Genomic DNA, 12,256 nt, shown 5'->3' on the forward strand with positions numbered 1-12,256 from the left:
TTTATTTTCCCCCCAATCCTCCTCATAATTGGGGACCATCCACTACCCTAAAGGGAGAAGGCAGAAGACCAGCCCTTATGTTGGTGAGCAGTTTGCTCAGTGCTGTTAGGGTAACCATGGGTAACATCATGGATGGGGACTGTGAGTTGCTGAACTTTTGAGAGGCAACACGAATGTGATTATTCCTTTAAGGTTGTAGACGGGTGGTATTAAATTACAGTTTTCTACAAGCGGAAATCGTGATTCTCATGCAAATAAAAAATGAACACATGTCAAAGATTTTATTCAATTCATTCATTTATATGGGAATCAGTAAGATATTCACACCAATTCAAAGAGCATTTGAGATGGGCTTCCCTGGTGGCGCAGTGGTTGAGAATCTGCCTGCTAATGCAGGGGACACGGGTTCGAGCCCTGGTCTGGGAAGATCCCACATGCCGCGGAGCAACTAGGCCCGTGAGCCACAACTACTGAGCCTGCGCATCTGGAGCCTGTGCTCCTCAACAAGAGAGGCCGCGACAGTGAGAGGCCCGCGCACCGCGATGAAGAGTGGCCCCCACTCGCCGCAATTGGAGAAAGCCCTCGCACAGAAACGAAGACCCAACACAGCCAAAAATAAATAAATAAAAAAAAAAAAAGAGCATTTGAGAAACTGAGTTTATGTAATTTAATAAGTATTAACCTAAGATTGCTAGGTTAGCTTAAAACTGCTTAACTGGTTAATGTCTTAGAGGCCAATAAACTGTAACCTCTGGAAACAACTGTTCTATGGGACAGAAATAATTTTCATCTGGAAAAAATGAAATAGACTAAATATCTATGAGTTAACATATAACGTCACCAAGTCTGGGACCTTTAATCAGTAGTAAGCAGTGAGTCAAACTAAGTACGTTGTCCTAGAGAATCCTGGCATGGACTTTGCCCTGAATGACATTGATAGGATGTGCTGCCTTATTTTCAAGTTGTGGATGATTTCCGTAACAGTGGTGAAAAGTAGAGGAACATATTGAATAGCACATACTAGAGTGTTTAGATCTCCGCTTCTATGTGAAATATCCCATGTTTTTGGTAACAAGAATCTTCTTATCATTCCCCAAGGCAGCAGCTGAGAGAAGAATCCCCAGAAAATAGGATTTACTTAGCAAAATTGCTGTAGAGAGGGAGAATGAAGCCAGTATTTACCTCTGCTTTGGCCCCATTAGATATTTAACAATTCATTCATTTATCCATACAGTGATTCAACAAACATTTATTGAGCATCTACTGCCTGCCAGGCTTTGGGGAGTAGAGTGAAAAGGACAAAGTCCCTTCTAGTGGGAAAGACAAGCAGCAAATAATGAAATCATTACAAGAATAATATAGTTTTAGGTAGTAGAAGAGCGCTATGAAAGGTAGGGGCGGTGAAGAAGCAGGGTAAGAGGATAACAAATGATTAGAGGGGAGGGGTGGGTTTTAGATGGGATGGTTGTAAGCTCTTAGGAGGATTGGCAGGCCCTGCAGTGTGTGGCCCAGCAAGAGCAGGGGGCTTGGGGTCAGGAGAGGCTCCGCTATCCGTCTTCTGACAGGTAGTCCCAGGCTGCCTGAGCCCACTGTCTGAACATGACGACATCTTCACTCTAGTTCATGGCCCAGGATACCTCCGGTTTGAATTTCCATCTTCTTGTCATGAAGCAAAGTAAGGATGGGGGACCAGAGCTGCGAGTGGAGCAAACAACGCACACACTTCGCCACTGGGGAAAAAGCTGTTACCGATGTCCTGCTTTGAGGCAGGGAGAGAAGGCTCAGCAAACTGGTTAGGAGCACTGCTTTCAGATCAGACACAGCTGGCCTTGAATCCTGTCTCTGCTGCTTTGGCTGTGTGACTTTAGTTACTCAAATCCACTTTCCATCTGTTAATGATGCCTAATGATCACTCCCTCATGGGGGGTCACTCGGAAAATTAAATGAAATCATCTCCAAAAAGCCCTAGGCACACAGGAGGCCGTCAACAAATAGTATTTTTCCTGTTATTCCCACATTTGGAGAGTCTGTCGTACCATCTTCCTATAGCAGTAATTGATTAGTCTTATTACAGGCGTACGGTTCTTCAACTTTATGGAAAGATGAATCATTGTCATAGAGTTTAGGTACATGTGAACTGGAGGTCCTCCAGACGTGTTGGTGTTGACCCATGTTCTGTGGTCAAAATTATCCCAGCCAACAATCCCAGTTTTCCAAAGAGACGGAAGGTGCGACGCCTTAGTGGCACACCTGAAACTTTTCAGCACAGGCTTGGAAATTCTTGGGTGAGAATTTAGAAACTAAAATTGTAATACTTTTCATGGAGTTGGGATCTGGGACGTTTTTCCATTTCCTGTCTGTCCTTTCCTTTCCTTTGTTTTACTGTTCTTTCCTTTCCCTCTTAGAAGTTGCTTTCTCTTCTGGAGAGCTATGGGTTAGGAAGCTATTAATGAGCTGCATCTCACTCTAATTTTCAATGAGATTTAATATAGGAGGGATAAAACTGCCCCTTTTGAAAAGAGAGATGATTAAACGTCTGCAAATTCCTTGAATTGATTTTCTAATTGTTTTGGTGATAATGTTTTTTCATTTGATAACGTTGCTGAAAGAAAGAATAATTTTAATTAAACTTTAAATGTAATTTTTTTATTTTATGTGTCCTAGGGAGACTAAGTTTTCTTGTAGGGAATAAGTTAAGACCATAACCTTCTTCTCTAACCTCATAATTATTATGATCAGGAAATGTCTGTAATACATTACATTGTAATTAAATTGCATACCCCAGACTGTGCAAGGTCTGTTTATAAAGGACAAATGGATTTTCCACAGCTGCTCGCCTGTGAGTGCATCCTTCGTGAAACGTTGCGGCAGCCAATGTACGCACGGAAGTAACAGACTTGAATTTAAATTTTCAAAGCTTTCAAATGTCTTTCAAAATCTCCTCATAACATGAATTGCTTAATTTGTGTACATGAAAACCCACTGATTACATATGAATGAGAGTCAACCTACAGTAAGAGGGGCTATGAGAATCTTTGTGTATTTATCCACCCATCTCTTCAGGAATTAGCAGGTATTCATTTAATCTTGTTCTGATATCCTGCACAGGCTGCACAGATCCCCATCATTACGGGGATCGTTCTGTGAAGATTGGAATCTTCTGTGAACAGTACGGGGCAGGTCAGGTATTTCTTACGATATTCATTGGACCATCTTCACCCAGTCGCACAGCTGGAAAATATTTTGTGAGATGAATGTTTACAAAAGAAAAAAAAAAGGATTCAGAGAGGAGAGAGAAGAAGGGGGAAGAGAAGGATGAGAAGGAAAAAGAATCCAAACATGGGTCAAGGCGGGGTCACATAGAATAGACCTCATGGTCCAACTGTTCCATCTTTAAGAATCATCATCAGAACTTTGATTTATTAAATAAGAATTTTAAATCCTTCAAGTTTTGTATTGAAATGATCGTGCTGTTGTGGATATACTGGGTTAACCTTGTGGCTACGTAATATCTTATAGTAAAGTATTAACTGAGTGAGTGCTTACTCATCCGCACCAGCATCTTGAACTCGGGTATCATTAGCCCTCACTCATTCATGAGGAGACTGAGGCTGAGTGGCCTTACGTGATTCTCCCAAATTCACCCAGATATTAAGCAGAGGAGGTTGAATTGGAACCCGGTCCTATCTGACTCTAACCCCTATGTTCTCTCAGCTGTATCTCCCTATCTAGGCCCAATTTCTCCTTGACTGACAAGCTCAAGGATACGTCTTCACATCCTTAAATTCCAGACCTCCCTTAGAACTAACTTCCTAAAGGTGAGCTGTCCTAATCGTGCTGTAATTTGTTTCCGAGGGGTGAATATTAGCCTTCAGAGCAGGTTCCTTCCTACCAGCTTTCACCTTCTAAAAATCATTGGATTTGATTCCCTACCTGTCAGAAGATACTGTGCAATTTGTCCCTAAGGACAGTTAACACTTCCCCCGCCGCCCCCCACCTTGTGACGTCAGGCGCTCTCAGAAATTGCAATGCAGGCTCTCCCTCAGTGCTGGTCTTTTCGATCAAAGACAAAATGTCTCCTTGGAACTGCAGAGACAAAGCTGTAAGGCTGCCAGCAGGCCTGCTCTCCTATCTCCTGTGGCTATCGGTGTTCTCACTGGTGGTACCAGGTCTTCTGGAGTTGTTTCAGTTTTGTCCGTTGCTCATGGGAACTTAGATGATCGCTGAGGAAATGCTTTCCTTAAGTCACTAGTTTTAAAGGGAGGCAGCCAAATTCCCAGCCGTCTGGCAGTCAGTTTCTTTCAGTCTGAGACAGGGAATTTCAGAGGCCTTGAAGAGGGCATGCACAAATATTTCTTGCTTCTATTTTTTCAATATGGAATTTGGAGCCTTGTCTGTCAGCCGTCATGCTGCGTCTTTAGGAAGCTCTAAATGGGAGGAAACCAGCCCCTAGCAAGCTGCACTTTGTCTCTTGGAATTAAATGTCCTTTTCTGTTTCTTGAAATCCACAGTTCTGATTCATCTTCTATCTGCCCTCAGTGACTTCCATTCTTTGAACTCCCTGACTTTGTCCTTAACTTGTGGATGAATCTGACATCCAGCTGATGCTCTCTGGGATCCAGAGAGCACATCCTGCTCACCGGCTTCAACTAGTTCTAAAATGTCATGGTTTCTGTGAAAATGCTTCTAGCTCCTACCAAAGTAAACACACAGATTTGTCTCTCTCGGGTTGTGCTGTGAGTTCATGGCGTAAAGTGTCTTCTGGTTTAAAAATGGACCACTGGGCTTGTCACTGGAAGTTTGGTTATCTTTGTACACATGCTTTCCAGAGAACTTCAGCGGCTGGGTTATCATCATCTGGCCCTGGTCTTTGTCACCTGTCCCCCAAACTGTACTTCCTTCCTAGCCGTCTCCTCACCACCACGATTGTTTACAGAATTCTACCTCCACATTTTTCTGGAATGTCTCCCTAAGGTGCAGCTCCCGTCTCCCCACCTTCCTGCCCATTGGCCCCCAAAGCCTTCCCATTTATGAACTGTGTTCAGTCTATTTTCAGCCTTATTTAGGAACTTTCCAAGATGACGTTAGTTGCCAACTTTCTCTGCCTGTAATTAACCCAAGTTACCCACACGTAATGCTCACGTGTTCTATTCACCTGGAATATCCGTGTCCCCGCCTCGGTCTGTTGACTGACAGCCTAAGTACTTGTGCTAGATATTCTCCTGCACCACTCCTTATCAAGCCTCACCTTTCTCTACCCTATACTGTGCCGTTGGAGGCTAACGGTTATGGACTGCCCTCTGGCTTATGATTGGGTTTGGCCAAGGGAGGCCTGTAGGATATGAGAGGCACCAGCAGGGGACTGATTCCCTGGCTTCAAACAACCACAGTTCCTCTGGTGACCCTCTCCAACAGATACAACTGCAGCTACAGCTGCTTTCTTCTCTGCTCTTTTAGGCCTAGGGGTGGAAATGGCCTCCCTTGCTTCTCCTTTAGCATCCCTTATTGGTTTTATTTAACCCTGACCACTCTTTGTAAATAATCCTTTCATTAAATTTTCCAAGTTATCTTCTTGGAGTGTCCCATCTGTTTCCTACAAGGGCTCTGACTGATACAGCACCCCCAAGGCCCAGTTCACTTATACATTTCTCTGATTTCATTCATTCATTCAACAAATTCACATTCCTCATCTGTTTGGTGTTACGTTATAGGCATTGGTGACAAGAGTGGAGAACAAAACAGTGGCCTTGCCTTCAGGGAAATTACAATATAGTGGGGAAAACAAATGTGAAACAAGCAGTTATAACGAAGAATGGTGAAGAGTACGATAGGAGAAGTATGGAGAGCACGCAACAAAGGGACCTAGTCTAGGGGTCAGAGAAGGTCATTCAACTACATAAGGTATCCACTATTTTTTGTCCTTTGCCCATAGCACTCAGTGCATTCTGATTGTGTTATTATTATTTGTGGACACATTTTCTCTGCCTCTACTGCAGAATAAGCTTTTGAGAGCAGAGACTGTCTTTTTCACCTTTATGTCTTAGCCCACTGCCTAGAATGTTGTAGGAACTCAAGTATTTGTCCAGTTGAATTGGACTGAGCTTTCTGAACACTTACGAACCTCAGCTCCAGCCCACCCACTGAAGGTTGTACATTATTAGGCTGGATAATGGTGAGATCCCACCCTTTCAGAGCTATCGGAACAACAGAAAACATGTTTTACTAGTTGAAAAAGAAAAATCACTGAAGACGAAGAGCCTCCTCAACACAGGTGAAGGGTCTGATTGACAGATGTTATCAACCTAATACACCCTGTTTTGGATATCTGCTGACTGACTGACTGACAGGCATTGGAGTCATTAATTGTCAGGGTTGAGAGTTGAGCTTTCTTTTATATGTTTGTTTTGCATCACTGGCTTGTGTTGTGTTTGTTGGATAGCAACATAGCTGAACTCAATGTGAAATATGAATGAATGGAGGGAGATCCATGTCCTACTCCAGAGCAAGGAGTCTGGGGAGATAAGTAGGGGAAAACCTTGGTACAAAGTTTTTAAAACCTGGGTCAGTGTAGAGAAAATCTGGACAGCACCCTGAGGCAACAGAGGGCTCAGGAACAAAGAGCAGGAAGTAGAGGATTGCGAGAAGAGAACTCTGGCAGTATGGTAGGCCAGAAGTTCTCAGACACCTAGCTCCCCCTGCCAAAAATAATTGTTGGATGAAACAATAACTCTTTCTATAATACATGGCTTAGTAAGGCAAAGTAAGGGAATTCTTCAGGGGTGAAAAATGACGAAGTGAGAATCTGTAAGAGGTAAGGAAACTCCAGAGCCTTTGTCTAAGGGTATCTGCCAATCCCTGTTCTCCTAGAGCATGGGTTTTAATGAGGCGTGAGTGTGTCTGGGACAGGAGACAAAACTTGGGGCCCTAGTGTCCTTATATAAGGTATTGATTAACTTTAAATAAATATGTAAGCCATATCAATCATCTGAGGTCTCCACTGAGAGAACTGAAATAAAGTGTGTAACTTCCAAATGAGTAGAGTTGGGGTGGGGGAAGGAATGATAGGAGGGGAAAAAAAAAAATCAACACAAAGGAGAGCAAGAAAGAAAAGGAAAAAAAAACAAACTTAGAAAACAAATGAACAAATAGCAGAAAACTAAGATGAAATAAATGAGTCCAATTTAACAATAATCACGAGCTACATAAATGAATTATAATCTCCAGTTAAAAATCAAAGATTGTTAGACTAGATTTTAAGAATTCAACTTTAAACGATCCGTAAGAGAAACCCCTATAAATATAAGGACAGAGGCAGATTGCAAGTAAATTGATGGGAAGAGACATACAAAGAATGAGGTTAAAAAAAGGAGATAGATATAGCTATATTAAATATTACGTAAAACTAGACTTCAAGACAAAAAGCACTACTACAAATGGCGAGGATGACTACATATTAATAAAGATGCTCAAGCTGGAACAAAGTGAGAGAGTAGCATTGACATATATACACTACCAAATGTAAAATAGTTAGTGGGAAGCAGCTACATAGCTCAAGGAGATCAGCTCTGTGCCTTGGAACCACCTAGAGGGGTGGGATAGGGAGGGTGGGAGGGAGACGCAAGAGGGTGGGGATATGGGGATATATGTATACATATAGCTGATTTTCTCTGTTATACAGCAGAAACTAACACAACATTGTAAAGCAGTTATACTCCAATGAAGACATTAAAATAAATAAAGATGTTCAATTTACCAGGAAGATGTAATTCTAAGTTTATGTGCTCCTAAAAGAATAACTTTGAAATATATAAAAAAGAAATTGCTGGAACTACAAGAAAAATAAACACATCCCAAATCACAGGTCATTTTCACACATCTCTCTCAAAATTGATAAACCAAATAGACAATAAATCAGTAAGGAGTTAACAGATTTGAAGAATACAATTAACAAGCTTGTTTTAATGCACAGACACAGTACACTGAAAGCACATTCTTTTCAACACATGTAACATTTATAAAATGGATCATCCAATAGGCCACGGAGAAAATCTCAGCAAAACTCAAAGAATTTGTATCATATAGCCCACATCCTCTAACAGTTAAATTGGAAGTCAAAAATGAAAAAATAACTAAGGAAACCCCATACCTTTGAAAATTAAAAAACACATTCTAACTCATGCGTCAAAGAAGAAAATCAAAGTAGGACTTACTAAATATTTAGAACTAAGTGATCATGAAAATACTCATCAGAATTGGTGGGATATAGAGAGCTAAAGCAGTAATAGGGGAAAGACGGTAGCCTTACTGCTTATGTCAGTGACACGGAAAGTGTGCAAAGTGATAAACTGTGCATTCAAGTCAAGAAGTTAAAAAAACAAAAGTGAATCAACCTAAGAATAAGGAGGGAAATAATAAATATGTGTAAAAATCAATGAAAGAAAACTGCTATACATTAGAGAATGTCCCCCCAAAACAAGATTGTCTCTTTTTATTGAAAGAGTAACACAGCTGACAAACTGCTGGCAAGATTGATGAACAAAAAAGAGAGAAGACTCTAATAACCAGTATCAGGAATGAAAAAGCGTACTCCCTATAGGTGCTGCAGACATAAACAAAGATAAAAACAGGATATTACTGACAACTTTATGCTGATTATTGAACATTTGGAAAAACTCACACATTCCTAGAAAAGTGTAATTTCCAAAGTTAATTCAAGAAGAACCATAAAACCTGAATAACCCAATAACCAGGATAGGAATTGAATCATTAGTTTAAATTCTTACCATAAAGAAAGTATCAGACCTAGATAGTTTTGTAAGGAGTTCTACAAAATGACCAGGAAATAAATCATTCTAATCTTACACAAACTATTCCAGAGTGCAGAAAAAGAAGGATCACTTGCCCATTTTATGAATCAGATATATATCCTTGATACTAAAAATGGAAAGCCACAAACAGAAAATGCAAATTTTTTTAAATGTATAATTTACAGTTGCAACAAAAAGTATAAGCCATGGAGGAAAGAAAACTAACAAAAGCCATGCCAAACTGTATTACAAAACTTCAAAGACATTACAGAAGACTTAATAAATAGGAACATATCAACACACCATTTTCATGGATAAAAACACAGTATCCTAATATAAAGATGCTAGTTCTCCCCAAATTGATACATAGATTAACACAATTCCCATCGAAATCCAAAAATATTTTTCGTACAATTTTAAAATGATCCTAAACTTTATCTGAAAGAGCAAACGGTCAAGAATAGTAAGATATTCCTGAGGGAGAAGAAAGAGAAAGTGAGGGAACTTGCCCTGCCAGATAACAAGAATTAGAATGCAATGGTAGTTAAGATACTGTGATACTGTTTTGGGAATAGACAAACAGACCACTGGAACAGAATTAGAAAGCCCCCAAACAAAGCAACAGGGAAATCTGATATATGCCAAAGTTGATACTGCAGACCAGCGGGGAAAGAGGATGTATTAGCCAAATTTTGCTGGAACAACTAAAAATAAAAAAAGCCTACCCCACACCAAAATGAATTCCAATTCTAAATGAATGAAGAACTTAAAAATGAAAAGCAAAACTTTAAAAGTTTTAGAATAAGACCCCAGAGACTATTTTTGTGATATAAGAGTAGGGAGGATTTCTTAAACAAGATATAAAAAATAAAAATCATAAAGGAAAGGATTCATAAATTCAACTATATTAAAAGTAAGAACATCTATTCATCTAAATGCATGATAAACAGAGTGAAAAGAGCCACAAACTGGGAAGTGATTTATATAAACCAACGACCAACAAAAGATTAGTATCTAAAATATATCAAGAACGCCTACAGATCAATAAGAAAAGACAAACAAGTCAATTCAAAAATGGGCAAGGGGGGCTTCCCTGGTAGCGCAGTGGTTGAGAGTCCGCCTGCCGATGCAGGGGACACGGGTTCGTGCCCCGGTCTGGGAAGATCCCACGTGCCGCGGAGCAGCTGGGCCCGTGGGCCATGGCCGCTGAGCCTGCGCGTCCGGAGCCTGTGGTCTGCAGCAGGAGAGGCCACAACAGTGAGAGGACAGCGTACCGCAGGGAAAAAAAAAAAAAAAAAAGGGCAAGGGGCATGAACAGGCATTTTCCAAAAGAGAAAACATAAATGACAAAAAATGCGTATGTGAAAACATGCTCAGTCTCATTAATAATTTAAAAAATTAAAACCTTATGAGGTAATATTTCACACCTAGCAGATTAGCAAAACTTAGCCTGACAACACCAAGTGCTAGAGAGGATGTGAAGCAAGAGACAGACTCATATACTGACAATGGGAGGATAAACTGAAAAGGAAAACATTTTGGACCTGCATGATGAAATTAAGCACACATGTGGCTCCATAGCCCAGCAGTTCCACTCCTACATTTAGACCCTAGAGAGTGTTGATTATATTTATTTGGTAAAACTATAAAGAAAAGCAATGAGTGGTTATTACGCAAGCAGAACAGGATAGTGGGCGCCTCCCTCCTCTGGAGGGAGGAAAGGATCCATGGGGTGGGGTGGGGTGGGGTGGGGTGGGGCGGGTGGGAGAGAGCTCATAAGATGGGCTTCAAAGGTACTGGTGATATTCTTGCATTGAATCATGGACATACGTGAACTCTTATCTTGTCACCGTTTATAATATACATTATGTTCTCTACAATCTTATGTACGTATGGTACTATATTTCATAATAAAATGGTAAGTAAATAAATAAATTAGTTCCAGAGGCTAAAGAACTGCAGTTGGAACCCACAGAATGGGCCAGGTAGGTTCCAAAGGATGACTAGGAGGTGTGAAGATACCTCGAGGCTCTGATCCATGGCTGAAACTAGAGAAAAGCTTCACTAGAGTGACAAGAAAGCTCTTAAGTGGGGCGGAGGCTCCTGCTGGTGCCCTTGGAGGTTGCTGGGAAATTTTATTGGAAGTAAATGAATGATTTGAGAAGAAAAACTTGAGCAAAGGAGTACTGACTTTCTTTTGTATCCGGGGAGGTAAAAAATGTGCTCTCCTAATACGAAAAAATACTGTCTCTTTATAAATAAAGAGGGTATCGTATCACTTGCTTTGCAAATAAAGTTTATTTTCCTTTGGGTAGCAGGAAGTCCAGAAGAAGGCAGTGTAGAGCTTATTCAATGGGCTTGCAATATTTTCTAAATTCAGGCTCCTTCTGTCTTTCCACTCTGCCATTTTTAGTGTGTGGGCTTTTTGCCCCCTGCAGTTCCAAACTTCTCATCTAATTCAGCATGAGGGCATTTTACTGACTCTTGTCAGCCAAGTAAAGGCTTTCCTAGAACTCACCCACCGCCTGCCACTTCATATCCTAGTAGTCAGAACAATGTCACATGGCCATTTCTTGCTGCAAGAGAGGCTGGGAACATCATTATTTTGCCATCGCAGCCTGTATAATAGGATCAGGGAAGGGGGCAGTGGTTTCTGAGCTGCTATTCAGCAATGCCTGTCAAAATACTTCACTAAGAATTCTTCCTCTTTTTTCCCCAGGAGCCAGTCTACTTGATGACCTATATAAATATTTCTCCTTCCATCACTCCCATGGAGACACCATGACTGTCATGGATCCAAAGCAGATGAATGTTGCTGCTGCTGTTTGGGCTGTTGTCTCTTATGTCATTGCAGACATGGAGGAAATGCTGCCCAGGTCTTAGCAAGAGCAAGAGAGAAGGCACTTTTGTCCTTTCTGGCCAGGAATCCTGGGTCTGCAGCTTCAAGGAGCCCCGCTTCACCTAACAATTTTATGTGGTCATTTACAAAGCACAACACTTTTTCATACTTTCTGATATCATGTTTCTTGATACTTTCCAAATTCTCTGTTCCTAGTGTAAGGAATAAGCCCCACCCCCACAAAGAATCAGCCAATGGTAGGGATCACAGTGAGGGAATTTCTTTATACCACATATTAAAAATACTGTTTCTACTTTGAAAGTAAATACTGGATAAAGCTTTGGAAGACCTCTGGCTTTTATGCATGTATTTACGAACATTAATTACAGTGACCAATATTTTGTTAAGTTATTCATTGAAGGAGTAGAGGAGTACACAATTGTAGTACAGTCTTAATTGAATGTACGGAGGAATCTGGCTTTCTAATTTGTACATTTTTATATTATTAGAATTTTTTAATGAGGTTAAAATTTTTTTAATTCACAGAAAGAAGTCACCATTTGGGGAAAAAATCAAGTATGTAAAATCCAGTTGCCTTATTAAAGATCTG

The 12,256-nt window shown here is 40.6% G+C and overlaps 1 protein-coding gene across 1 annotated transcript in view; it reads left to right on the forward strand.

The window, feature by feature from the left end:
• Positions 1-12,039, forward strand: part of CPQ (carboxypeptidase Q) — a 369,106-nt gene extending 357,067 nt beyond the window's left edge. The window contains exon 7 of the mRNA XM_065895425.1: positions 11,527-12,039. Coding sequence (XP_065751497.1) covers positions 11,527-11,690 — 164 coding nt within the window. The 3' untranslated portion in view covers positions 11,691-12,039. The remainder of the gene's footprint in view (positions 1-11,526) is intronic.
• Positions 12,040-12,256: the final 217 nt, after the last annotated feature.

The sequence above is a fragment of the Phocoena phocoena genome, chromosome 17 (genome assembly GCF_963924675.1).
Source record: "Phocoena phocoena chromosome 17, mPhoPho1.1, whole genome shotgun sequence".
Taxonomy (NCBI): domain Eukaryota; kingdom Metazoa; phylum Chordata; class Mammalia; order Artiodactyla; family Phocoenidae; genus Phocoena; species Phocoena phocoena.